The sequence below is a fragment of the Mya arenaria genome, chromosome 10, assembly GCF_026914265.1.
Source record: "Mya arenaria isolate MELC-2E11 chromosome 10, ASM2691426v1".
Classification (NCBI taxonomy): Eukaryota; Metazoa; Mollusca; class Bivalvia; order Myida; family Myidae; genus Mya; species Mya arenaria.
The window spans coordinates 5,212,466-5,226,533 of NC_069131.1; the positions used below are offsets into that span (position 1 = coordinate 5,212,466).

Here is a 14,068-nt window from a genome sequence, read left to right on the forward strand (position 1 = left end):
TTACAAAATTACACCGACAAGTTCTTATGTTCGACATGATGCGTTGAAAATTAATTAGAGATATGACTTGTTCTATGTATTTTGTGCAAGGTTCGAATCATCAAACGTCTGATTTGGGACAACTACTGCAGAGGTTTACTTTCATGTACCGCATTTGATGGTTAAACATCTAATTACTCCCGGTCTTATATTGCGGAAATGTAATTTGTCGGCCAACTCCATCCAAATACAGAAATTTAATGTATCAGAACATAGCCACTGTTATACGGAATCTGTAAACGGGAGCCTCAGCAACGCCTAGACCAACAATGGATCCCCTGACGTTTTCAGCAATAACTAAAATCCTCAAAATTCAGCATGTCACTTACCGCATATCAAATTCAATTATGAGGCGCAACTATACTGCCCCCGTGACGTAAGCGACACCCACAGTAATGCTCATTTTAGGCAATGACCGTGGATTGGTGAAGGGCGCCCATGAACTAAGCAGCATACATTATACAAAGCCGCCAAGCGTGACTGTTGACGAACACAGCGAAAATGCGAAGATATTATAAAACAAAAGTCTGTGATGGCTTACATCCTGCGGCTGAGCTTGATTCTGGAAGCTGCTGAAAAGCAAAAGGAAACGCCAGACATTTGCAAAAAGATATCACATTCGGATGAAAATCTCATCAACTTTGTCAACGCTATTTTATGAAAGCGTGTTTGCCGAAAAGTGTCTCAATTAAAGTGGAAGAGCAAGACAGATATTTAAATAACTGTGATCAAAATAAAGAATATATATGACTGGACTAATACATTGAGCAGGTACAGTGCGCGATCAATAATACAATTAAAGTGGGTAAAAAGCCAAGGAATAGAACATATTTTAAATAACGATGTAATGCATGGCGGCAGGGTATGTTATACTGCTCTACTTAATTTCATTCTGGCACAGGAGAAGTATCCTGCTAATTGGTAAGCCAATTTAATAATCCCGCTTTACAGTCAAGACGAAATTTAAAACCCAACCGCGTATCGATATAACTGTCTCTTTGGTGCCATAGTTTAGTTCAATATTAGAAAGGGTTTATATAACCTTGCATTAACATTATTTAATTTAAACCAATAACAGGGCTTTCAGATAAAATCAAAGTGTGTCACTGCTGCATTGAACATGCATGAGACTATACATCTTTAAATCCGTCATACAAGGAGGAATGTTGTCAACTGTATATATCCGTCTATCAACAGGACCATAGCAACCTATGCTGCTCGGTCTTTTTAACCATGGGAGTTAACTCATTTGTAGATGATATTTTTCTTGCATCATTATCTCCCTTGCAACTTGCAATGTTTGGTTGAATTATTGCATCACAACTGCATTGGGTGGAAAATTGACAATTATATCCACTTATTTGCATTAGGAAACAATTAAGACAATAGCCTCATATGGCATCGAACTGTTTAAAATATATCTGACCATGATATTTTAATAATGATAAGCCTAAACATTTCATTTGTCAAAAGGATATAAGGTTTTCATAGACCGAAAGTTGAATGTATGTACTTTATTTTCGAATGTGGTTATTAAAGCAGATTTTATCCCTACATTCACTGTCGTCATTACATGTAATTTTACCTGATAGATGGAAACTTCTGTGTACAGTTTGGTGGCCGAAATTTCTGCTCCCTACGTCATTTCTGCCGTCGACTTCAACATCACTAGTCGGCGTCATTTGTTCAATTCGTCAGTTTTGATGTATGCCCCATCGCCGTTGTTTTACAGTATTGTTACTATTGTAATCGTCGCTATTACTGCTCTTGTCAACTAGTACTGACTAACCGTCTCGTCGCTGTCTGTTAAAATACCGCCAATAAAACATTTACATAACAGTTGATCTTCGCCCTGCCCATGCTACCGCGGTATTGTATAAGATGCGGACGAATATTATGAACATATCAGCAACGCCCCAAAATAGCCTACCACCATCCCGATCCCGACAGAACGCTGTTGCGTGGCTCAAATGTACAACGATTTCAATTTTATGTAAGTGTTTGACAATTCTCTTTTTTCCTTGCAATGGTTTCATATAGTGTCTAGTCCCTTTAACATTAATCCAATTGGGCTGATTGTTATGTATTTTTACTTAAGTATATGAGTTTGTTAAAGGGTCATATTGTTTTGATAGTTTGTTGAATTGTAGGTTTTAATTTAAATTTGTATTTATATTAAATGTGTAAAGAAATGTTTACAGATTGCAACTCCATTATGATTTATATCTCAACAAACTTTTTTAATATATTATTTATCAGATGAAAAACTATATCTTTCAAAAGTTTAACACTTATTCGGCGGTTGTTTCGTTTACATTGTACTTGACCACTGATGTTTGCAAGTGTTATGGACGAGGTTTCCTGTTGTTATTCTAAATTGTTATACTGTAGGGTTCGTTTTGGGGTGAAAGTAAAAATGTATATTTATACGTTACACCGTATTGGTTTAAGATTACAGGTTAACAATTAAGAATAATAAATACACTGTTGAATATAAGAATATACCAACGGTAATAAGTTACATTATATGACCTAAAAACTGGGTGATAAAACATTTTGCTTCGACATTTATCTCATTCACCTCAAAATATTAGGGCGAGTTGAAATTGGTCCATTCCTCTAATCTCGTATTTGGCGAGTTAAGTAGCCAATTAAAACGGCAGAAACTCGTATTGTGCGACATTGGTCGATATTGGGTGAGATTTGGCATGTATTGACGTCAACTGTTAAAACACTGCCGTCAAGTACGTAGTAGTTAATTAATAGTACTTGGTACTAACAGTTGATAAATACATACAGACATACTTACAGGTGTATTTTTATTACTATGTTTGTATAAGGTCCAAATGTAAACTAAGTCATTGAATTTGACGATCACATAACTCTTTGAAAATTGTTCCAAAAGAAAATAGTTGGATTTGCTTGTAAATATTGTAAAGAACCTAAGAAATTATGGCATTTTGTAAGCCTGTGAAGCTTAGCTGCTCTTAAACACTGTTTTAATCCCCGTGGAATTCCTACGTATTCATTGTCTGCTTGGTTAGTAAAGTTTGATTGTTCAGTTTTTGATTGTTGCGTTCAGTGGCCATGTGGTTTGTTAAGTGCTTATTTTGTATGTTAACATTAATTTATCTTGTTTAAAAGTTGTATGATATTTTAAGTATCTGTCCAGTGTGGTGAGCAAATACTTTGTTTCGTGAGTGTTTGTATGGTTTGTTTAGTGCCTGTTTATTTGTTCAGTATCAGCGTTGTATGTTAAGTAAATATTTGTTTGTTCAGTGTATCTTTGTTGAGTTACTATATGGTTAAGTGTCCGATTGGTGTGTTAGGTGCATGTTTTATTTGTTCAGTGTTTAGTGTGTTGCGTATATGTTTAATTTGTTCAGTGTTTGTCGTGTTCAGTGTCAGTTTGAACACTAACTGTATGTATGGTTCATTGTCCTTTTGATGTTTAGCGTCTGTTTGCTTTATTTATTGTCTGTTTTTTATGTGGTGTATTCCGTGTCCGTTTGGTTTGTTCAGTGTGTGCTAGATTTGTTTTAGTGTATATTTGGTTTGTTCAATATCAGTTTGAATTTGCAGTGTATGTTCGTTCGTTTAATGTCTACATGAATTGTTTAGTATGTGTGTGATTTAAACAATGTCTATTTGATGTGTTCAGTGTTAGTTCGGCCATTTCAGCTCATGTTTCTTTGTTTAGTTTTATGTATATTTTATCAACGTGTGTTCAGTTTGTTTAGTGTTTGCATGCTGTTTGTTTGTTCAGTATCTATTTTTGTCTATTCAGTGTCTGTTTGATTTCTTCAGTGTCTGTTTGGTTTGTTGCAGTGTATGTTTTGTTCAATAACTGTCTATTAGGTGAATTTAGTGTTTAGTGTTTGATCAGCGACCATTCGTTTGGTGCAGTGCTATTTGGTTTGTTCCGTTGAACATATTGATATGCAAACAGTTTTTGAATACCAACATTTTGTCGTTCCCATATATATTCAAACCCATTGAAATACCAATTATTATATGTTTGACCACCTACATCAAAAACCAATGTTAGCATAGTAAAAAACATATCGTAACGTTTTTAACCTGTCTATCACTCTTCGTATTTATAAACCTAGCAGACATGGTATTAATTGGGTATCTGACTAAATCAGCTAAAACTGCATCATTACAACCACTAGGAGGAACCATCAGATAACTTGTTCAAGCATAAACATGTACAGCTTCAATACTTTGCATATACTTCAGTCCCCATAACTCTGCCTATTACTGAAGCATGAGACTATGAGACTATTTTTGCATGAAAAACTTTAAAACACATAGCATGAGGTATATAATAGAAATATTGGAACGAGTCGTTCGTGTAGACCTACAAAATTAATTTAATGACTCGAAACATTTTTATAATTTGTGCAGTGTACATGGATACCCTCGTAATGCAGTCAAATCTAAATCAAACATAGCGCTGATACAACAAGTAAGCGGTTGTGAAAATATACACCGGTGGAAACATACTATAAACACATGTGCTCTATCTGTTTGTGTACATGTTCATGTTTTATGAACATTTCCCCCGACATTCTTATAGTAGGCCCTCTCATCATTGTAATACACCCGGTTGTCTTCACCTTCGATGGTCAGCTCGGACCTTGGCTCCGAATCGGGTAATTCGTACTCGGCTGTAACGGAAATGATGCTGATTATTAACTAAGCATCTAAAACATTTAGTATGGAAGGATGCTAGTATTAACAATGCTCTCGATCTCATACAGTTTGGCCAACAAAAATAGTTTAATATTTGTTTTTATAAGTTTGTACTACCGCGTAATTTGATTTAAGATTGTTTTATATAGGAACTATTATATTTGCTTATGATCATTATTTTGTTGTCCAAAACAGTTTTGAATACTCTCTATACCATTTTAACTTGAAAAATTCAGGCGCCAAAATGAGCACCTTCAAATCATCAATATATCTGAAATAAGGGTATATAAAATGATATCCTGATACCTGTGGTATTCGAAGGCAATGCTTTGAAATGTACCTGGAAACTCAACTGTAGTCACAGTTAGCATTGCTTTTGATAAAAGTTCAAATAGTAAGGAATAACATGTTGTCACTGAAATTCTTACTATGATGTATTAACTATACACTGACAGTATAACAAAACTACAAGGAACAAAATGTGTATACTCGTGCTCGCAGCTGCCAATGTTGTGTAGGGTTCATCTTGACTTCTTCCTGATGATATATCCTCATACGTCTTCTTGCTCTCCTTCCTGTATGGAAAATCAGCAGGAAGACGTTAAACTATCAATTGGATGGGCATTCCGGCGTATTCGCTCTAATTTAATATTTGACAACGATTTAGTACAGAAAAGGGTTAACTGGACCGTTTAACACTTCTAAATACCAAACAGCTTTTACGCAAACCGTATCCGACAAGTTTGTTCCAAAGTACTGAATATTCAATTTGCCTATACAACACAATGCAATTTGCCAAATTCCACCGCCATTAAGGCATGTGTTTATAATCGAATATCCACTTCGTATGAGTCCCAAGTAGTGCAGTCGATAGAGTTATTGACTCCAGAACCAGAGGTAACCAGTTCAACGATTTGCCTTCTTTCTATTTGACTTTTGCATATCCCTATCTTTATATCATTAACAAATATTGATTCTTAACCGTCGTACATTACCATATTTTTAAAATCATTAGAACCAAGAACTTTATAATAACAATCGGAAAATAAAAAAATGATAAAAACACAGCGCTGAAGTTCAGTATTACGAGAAACATAACATTGTGTAATTCTTTATTGCTTTAACGTTATGATTTCATGAGGTAACATTTACCAAATAATCCCTTTCTTCTTCAATACCAGGACAACCACCACTAGCGCTACGACAACACACACGCCAAGCACACCACCAACCGCTCCACCGATCACAGAACCAGAGTGAGTTTTTTCAGTTTGCTGGTTACGGTCGTCTAAAACACATGATGAAATCATTAATAATCTAGAACAATGAGACGTTGTTATAAGGTTTTCTGGCACAATGTAATGGACAATGTGATCGACGGCAGCTGCAATGGAAGAATAATATTTGTTCTTAACAAGTATTCTACACCCACCAGTTATAAAGACTAATAAGTGATCAGAGGTTTCCTTTTTTGAAGAATTTCCATATTACAAATAGAAAGTTTCTATAACAAATGAACATGAAACCATATTTTAGCATTGGTTTTCGGATTTTAACACGCGTATAGGCGACTTTTGGAATACCACAATGTACGACAACTGCAGTCTGTTGCGTGAAAATGAGAACCGCTTAAATAGGTAATACATGTAAAGACCATTGTCACATAATTAGTTTGTCGACACGGAAATAAATCATCGCATGTTTGCTTTATTAGCATTTGAATAAGAAAATCGAATTGAGTTCCGTATTTCTTGTTTGAAGTTTCATGTGTTTTATAGCACGGTAAGACCCAAGTAACGCTTAAAAGGACTAAATGTTTAAAGCATTCTAAACACTAAGCATTGCTTAAATTGATAATGCATTCTTACAAAAGTTCTGTAAAGATTAATGCTGCATTATTATTGTCAAAAAAGAAAAAAAGGAAAGTTCACCGTTTATATTCATAATTCGCGAATTGGATATGGAATGAATAACCATATCCTTATTCCATATTCGGAGTTTGCTGCTTTTTTTAACCACTTTAAGCACTAAGCAACGCTTGAATAGACAATGCTTTTGAGCAAACATTTTGTGTACACCTAGTTTGCGTAGTTTTCTCGTAAAGAAATAAGACATTGAAAACATCAATGTTCATCGTTTATGTCCATTATTCGCGTTTGAATAAAAATAGTAGCCATTCCATATTCCTTTTTGGTCTTTTGCTATTTTCATTGTTTTGGATAAATAGCCTATCTGTGTGTTCAAAAATAAAAGAGGAGTTACGTTTATTTTCAATTATTTCTTGTATAGTTTTAATGTCGTTAAATTCTGATCTGAAGCATAAATAATTTTTAGAAATAAGTTGTTGTGTTTTTTAATTTCTTATTCTATTGTAATTGCTATGTTTGAACATTTTGGTATTCCACAAGTTGCCGAAATGCTTGTTTTAACACAAACAAATTATATACTCAGGAGTGATTTCATGTTCACAATAATTCATTTTGACTAAGAAATAAGGAGTTTTCTATATTATATCAGTTTGGCATGTTTAGATTTCAGTAAATGTTATAGGTATAAAAGGTCCATTAGAAATTAATAGTACATATGTTACTACTTAAAGCAAAAAGAAAACAAAACGTAGAGAGAAACCTTTAAAATGCGCCCTTTCATTAGATTATTTCCATTCGAAGAAGTGCTGGTGCAGTGTTACGCCACAACAGGTGTTTAAAAAAGTACCATGGAGCAGCTCCCTAACAAATTAATGGATGTAGAAAGTAGAGTCGAATAAACAATCTCCCACGCTGTTTCGGGGGTGTCCGATCATAATTTAAGGACCAGCAAGGCTACCAGGATCATCATTAACGCCTACCTATCAATACCGGAAGTTTACATGCGGTGTCGATAAAGGTAAACAAACGAAGTGATTATCGTGAAAGAATGTTAATTAAATATCATTTTGTACTGGTGATGACTAGGGTAATTCAAGTATAGAATCTTGTTAAATTGTTTCTAGTCTCGACATCAACTATATATACGTTTGGAATTGTTAATTAAATTTAGTGTTATCAAAAGACAAAATAAAACACTAGGAACATGATTTAGACTTAGGTTCAAAATAACTTAAACAAATTGCTCTTTAATGTATTTCTATGAAAAGGTGTGTTTTTTTCTTTTTCTGTTTGTGCTCTTATCGTATACAAACAGTTAAAAAAAGAAATATGTAAGACGCAAATCTACTGAACGGAACAATATATGGTTGACTAGGGGCTCTGATTGCCCCGGTTAGAAAAAAGTAACAATTGCTTTTAGTACCGTAAACATTGTTAATCGTTTCAAGTTTGAACACTGATACAATATGTCATGTGTTTGATAAATTCTCAAGAATGTTTGCTTTTAATGTGTCATTAAATATTGCAATTTATTCTCATCGAGAGCAAGAAATTTATACTATACATATCAAAGTAAACATCGCGCCATTTCTAGGGTTGTAAAGTTTGAAAAAGGTAAGCCTTGCTCTTGTATTTGGAAGTGAATAAGATGTATTTGAAGGGAATTGTTGTTTGATTCGCATATGATGAATACCTTTTATTGCAATTGTAAAGTAACAAACAGAACAGTCTGACGCTTATAAATATCATATCTGTTATGACAGAAAAATAGAGATTGTGTTGTTTGTGACATTGTGTAATAATATATGGTATGCACCTAAATTATAGAGGATATGCAAATGCAGTTTTGATAGAATGGGTATAATTCTCACCATAATTAAGAATACCATATTAGGGCATATCCAGTTACATTATAGCCGTTGACAAGAAAATTGGTATATTTTTTTATAGCCGTTGGTATAAGCTTATATTCAACAATGTTTTCATCATTCTTAATTGTTGAACGATTTGATCTATATTTTACATACTATTGATATATACACTCAGCAACGAATTATACAGTACTACAATTTCGAAAAGAAACGTCAACTATAAGACCTGCAAATCAGTAGTCAAGTACAATGTAAACGAAACAAACGCTTTAAAAAAAATGAAATTCACCTTTTTAAAAAAAAAGAAACTAGAACGTTATTACAGAAACATGATGTCCGAAAAATTAACTTGTTCAATGCAACTTGAAAATCTTTAAAAAGACATAAACGAGGAAGTCAGGCTGTAACAGTGAAACACTTCCTTCGACACAGTCTACTGCACAACGCTGACTTTCGACAACTGTCGATATTTGTACAGCATTTACACTTTAAAATTTTATTGAGGTATAAATAATTACGGGGTTGTTATTTGCAACCATTTTATGGTTATAATTACAAATTTAAATCACCGACACCGTCGTTTAAGTGCAATTCGTAATTATATTCGTAATATATTACCATGAGAAAATTTGTATTTTGCGGAATTTTGTTATTACCTTATGCCTAAAATTATTTGACGGATAGCTTCCATGCAACGGATATATGTAACAATGTTACCAAAGATAGTGTCTATGTTAATATGTTCTCCAACACAGTATATCCATATGATTCTAGTTTTATAATTCGTTAAAGTCCTATTTATACCTCACTATAGTCGTACACGGGATTTGAGGCAAACCCGTATACGTTTTAAATCAGGACACTGGGTACATCCGTGTGAAATACAAAACATTGATAGTTAACATAGTAAGGGGTGTTTTAAAGATCTCATGCAACATTCCGAATACGTACACTTTGAATACGAATATAATTTATGTAATATTCAATATAGTACATTTCGATCAAATACCATGTTTTATCACTGTGTGATTTTTAGTTCCGTGATAATTTCACTTTTGATATCTTAATTTTCGATATTTTGCAACTAATAATTTAATAAAACACTTTTAGCGTTGTACCTGGTTTGCAGCTTTTGCCAACGTATCCTTCAGTGCATCCTCCAAGACATGTACCTTCTAGATCACATATTATTCCAGCTTTATTTCGGCATCCTTGAGAACATTCCTGATCACAAATAGTTCCGAAGTAACCATCGCTGCATCCGTTTAAGCACACCCCACTCTCTCGTTTACATTCGTTACCAAGACAATACGGACTACATGTTTCATTACAAAACATTCCAAACACTGAGTTATTTTTACAGCTACTACAAGCACCTGTGTATCTATCACATGTAGACAAATAACAATCATGATTGCATGTTAAATTGCAGTAACTACCAAAAGCAGATAACGTAGAACAATTGTAACATACACCTTTGATATTGCACATTTTTTCTGTACAGTCGTCGTTGCAAGATAAATGGCAGAATTGTCCATAACTTGATTCTTTGCAAAGGGTACAAGTGGATTTGGACTCACATGATACACAGTTTGTAGGGCAGACCTCACATAATCCATCATTCTGACGACATGTATTACTCTCACAGTTCTGTTGACATTCCATGTTGCAACTGATTCCGTAATATCCCGATTCACAGGACAAACAGCTACCATTGGCATAACAACGTGAATCAGCACATTTACCAGGACACGTTAAGTCGCAATATGGTCCGTGATAACCACGGTTACATGAGGAACATGTATGTGATGAATCATCACAGGTACCATAACAGTTGACTGGACAAGCTTTATTAACACATTTGCCATGAACTTGAACGCACCCAAACTCACAATTGCATTTAAATTCACATTGATGACCATGATACCCTGACACACACGACTGACAATGCCCTTGTATGTCACACACATCATTGCAAGTAGACGAGCACGTATACTCACATCGACTTCCATATTTTCCACTTACACATGAAGTGCACTCGTTATTAATGCAAGACAAACAGTCTGTTCCACAAGGGAGACACAATCCCGTCATAATATCGCATTCTGCATTGACATCGCATTTACATTTGAATTGACACGAACTACCAAACTTTCCTGTTTCACACAATGAGCATGACGTGACATTTATACAATCGGCGCAATAATCGCCACATTGTGAGCGACACGATGCCCCATAATAACCTTGTTTACATACACAATTACCAGTTTCACCAAAGCAAGTGGAAGGAACGCAATTGTCTGAACATTTTCCTTCGCATTTATTTCCGTAATAGTTCTTTAGACATGGACAAACACCGTTAGAAGTATTGCATTTTCCATCAACACACCCTTCTGCACATGTTGCGATACAGGTTTCCCCCCAAAAACCGTCTTGGCATAAGTCACAAAGGGAGGGATTAGAACACGTTTGGCATTTTGGATAAGTACAAGGCCGACAACTATTATCATACCGATTTGGATAGAAGCCGTCTTCGCACTTAAGACATGATCCAGACGTTCCACTGGTGTCACAATTAGTGCAGTTGGAATCGCATTGGGTACCTTAAGATAATATACCATATTATAACTATCATATTATAATTATCATACTATATTATGACTAACACAAGTCGAAACAAATCATTTAAACAGTTTCATTGTTTCAACAATCTCAACCTTATATACTGAGGTGAAAATAAATAACAATCAAATAAGGTGAAATGACTTTTTATTTCATTAATTGCTTCTTAGTGATCATTAATCGGCCAATTAGTTGTCGGAGGGAGATGAACTTCAGTACGTGTGTTACAGTATGCCTGAAAATGACTATTAGTTACTTAGTACCCAAAGGAGAGATACAGCCTGTGTTCAAGCCAAAGTGCTTTTGAATCGATTTATTCGTCTATCACGTGCAGTAATATGTTTTTCCAATGGTATACACTTATTCACTAGTAACCCATACTTTTCGAGAAAATCCATCATGACTTTAATAACAAAGTGAATGTGTTCTTGGGTGTATGAGTGTGGAATGTTCAATCAGATGTGGTTTTGGTGTGTTTAAGTAGTTAAAATATATAAACAGTATCTTCGAAAAATCAAAATCATATATGTCAACCTGAACATATTATTGTTAAGAATGACAAAAATGCATTTTTTTAATCAACAATTTTATCTTGATAAAGGGATATTGAATGGTAGATTTCTTTGGTGTTATATCCAATCATGTGTACTGTATCTCGGTACTATAATGAAACACACTCCGTAATTTTCTACGAAGCAGACGAAATATATATTTTAAATTGATATTGATCCATAATAAAACGCAACAATAAACGGATATTTCAGTAGATGAGCTCTATGTTAAGTTAGACGTAAAGAGTTAGGTTAGGAAATACCTTAATTTGATAACTGTGTTGTTTGAATTAAAATTGGTATATTTTACATTAGGAATATTTTATAAGACACCTTACTGAAACTTAATATATACAGTGAAACAAATAAGTAGTAATGAAGGACTATATTATTCCGCCCTCTCCTGTGAAGTTCTGAAGTATTTCCTATTTATTAGGGCAAGAAAAGAAGATGCCTCAGAAGGTATGGATACTGACGAGAAAGAAATGGGACCGGGGGTTTCATGGTTGTGATGTCTCGCGAAAAGGATTAAAATATTACTCTGTTTCACTTTTAACGTAGATTTAGTATAAAGCCACAGTGATAAACACGAGATATACACACCGTTTTCTGAATGGGGTCGTACTGCTGAAGAGCTATTATATACTATTAGTTCAAATATTTATTCCAAAGCGACTGACAGGAATATGCGAAATTATCGTCGAAATATCTCCTATAAGGACATATACGTAAACACAAATGAAGTCCCTGCCGCTTCATGCAAAAACATGTCATAACACTTAGATGTACAGAATGGGCAACTATATATTTTCTGCAGCGCGATTGATAAAATACTTTATTGTTTTACTGGTAAACGTTTACACTTTATTAAATTTAATCGAAGAGACGACTTTCTGTCTATATGTATCTTGATTTAAAGATTACTTGAATTTCAACAACATACTATAATAGTATTTACATATCTCTTTAGTACAAAACTCTTGGGTTAAAAAAATAATTAATTTTAAAATGCTGTATAATTTAATGTTCAACTTACCACCGCACAGACAAAGTCCGTAGGAAACGAATAATACTATTTTCAAAAGAACGTTTTGATCCTTTATCTCCATTATTCAGCTTTAAACTTAACAAACTTGGTATTACTCATATGTCCACAATTTTATATTCAAACCAGGAAGTTTGCTACAGCGTATTATATCATCTATGATGCGAGTGGCAATTTATTAATCGTAAATACTGATTTGGTAAACGATACGCTTAAGTGATACTTATAATGAAAAAATGTGTAAAGTTTTTGCATTTACTATTTGGTCTTATATTGCAAAATTACACCGACAAGTCCTTATGTTTGACAATATGTGTTGAAAATTAATAAGTGATATGAATTGTTCTATGTATTTTGTGCAGAGGATTACTTTCAACGTAGGGTTAAACATCTGTATACTCCCGATTTTATATTGCATAAAAGTAATTATTCGGCCAACTCCATCCAAATACCGCAATGTAGCGTGTCAGAACATAGCCACTGTTAGCAATAAACGGGGGCCTTAGCAGCGCATAGACCAACAGTGGATACCCTGACGTTCTCAGCAACGTTATTACTAAAACTCTCAAAAGTCAGTTTGTCACTTATCGCATTTCAAATTCAATAATGAGGCTCAAGCCTACTGCCCCAGTGACATAAATGCCACCCACAACAAGGCTTGCTACATGCAACGACTGTAGATTAAAGAAGGGCGCCTAGGGAATATTAGGCATACATCACTCTGGAACTAAATAGCCGCAAATAGTGACTGTTGACGAAAACACGGAACAACGCGAAGATATTATAAAACAAAATTTGGTGATAGCTTACATTCTGCGGCTGAGCTTGATTCAAAATTATTCTGGAAGCTGCTGACAAACAAAAGAAGTATAACGCCAGATATTAGCAATGAAATGATAGTGACAATGATATCATAATGGGATGAAAATCTCATCAACGTTCGCAAAAGCTTTTTTATGAAACGGTTTAGGCCGAAAAATTCAATTACAGTGGAAGAGCAAAGACAGATATTTAAACTGTGATCAAAATATAGAATATATATTATTTGACTGTTATGTTGAGCAGGTACAGTGCGTCATCAAGTCATCAAAGTGGGTAAAAAGCCCAGGGAAAAAACAAATTTTAAATAAGAATGTAGTGCATGGCGGCAAGGGTATGTTATCTGCTCTACTTAAATTCGTTATGGAACAATAGAAGTATACTGCTAATTGGAACGCAAGTTTTCTAATTCGGCTTTAATGGCAAGCCGGAATAAAAAAAACCAACAGCGTATCGGTAGACCTGTCTGTTTGGTGCAATATTTTAGTTTAATAATTGAAATGGTCTATATAACCTTTCATCAGCATTGTACGCTTTCAGATAAAATTAAGGTGT

The 14,068-nt window shown here is 34.3% G+C and overlaps 1 protein-coding gene across 2 annotated transcripts; it reads right to left on the minus strand.

Moving 5' to 3' along the window:
• Positions 1-4,437: 4,437 nt before the first annotated feature.
• On the minus strand, positions 4,438-12,825 carry LOC128206310 (multiple epidermal growth factor-like domains protein 10). Of its 2 annotated transcripts, XM_052908681.1 has the most exons (5): positions 12,686-12,825; positions 9,595-11,079; positions 5,890-6,025; positions 5,227-5,312; positions 4,438-4,712 (listed from the first exon to the last, which is right to left on the minus strand). In XM_052908681.1, exons 1-5 carry the CDS (start codon positions 12,756-12,758, stop codon positions 4,585-4,587), a joined length of 1,908 nt encoding a protein of 635 aa, XP_052764641.1. In that variant the 5' UTR covers positions 12,759-12,825; the 3' UTR covers positions 4,438-4,584. The 2 variants fall into 2 exon arrangements, with proteins under 2 accessions (XP_052764641.1, XP_052764642.1); XM_052908682.1 differs by lacking the exon at positions 9,595-11,079.
• Between the last annotated feature and the right edge of the window lie 1,243 nt (positions 12,826-14,068).

Coding starts and splice junctions, on each gene's coding strand:
- LOC128206310 (XM_052908681.1), bottom strand. CDS start 12,758: ATGGAGATAAAGGATCAAAACGTTCTTTTGAAAATAGTATTATTCGTT. Junction 11,080..12,685: donor CGGACTTTGTCTGTGCGGTG/GTAAGTTGAACA, acceptor TATTATCTTAAG/GTACCCAATGCGATTCCAAC. Junction 4,713..5,226: donor ATTGGCAGCTGCGAGCACGA/GTATACACATTT, acceptor TTTCCGTTACAG/CCGAGTACGAATTACCCGAT.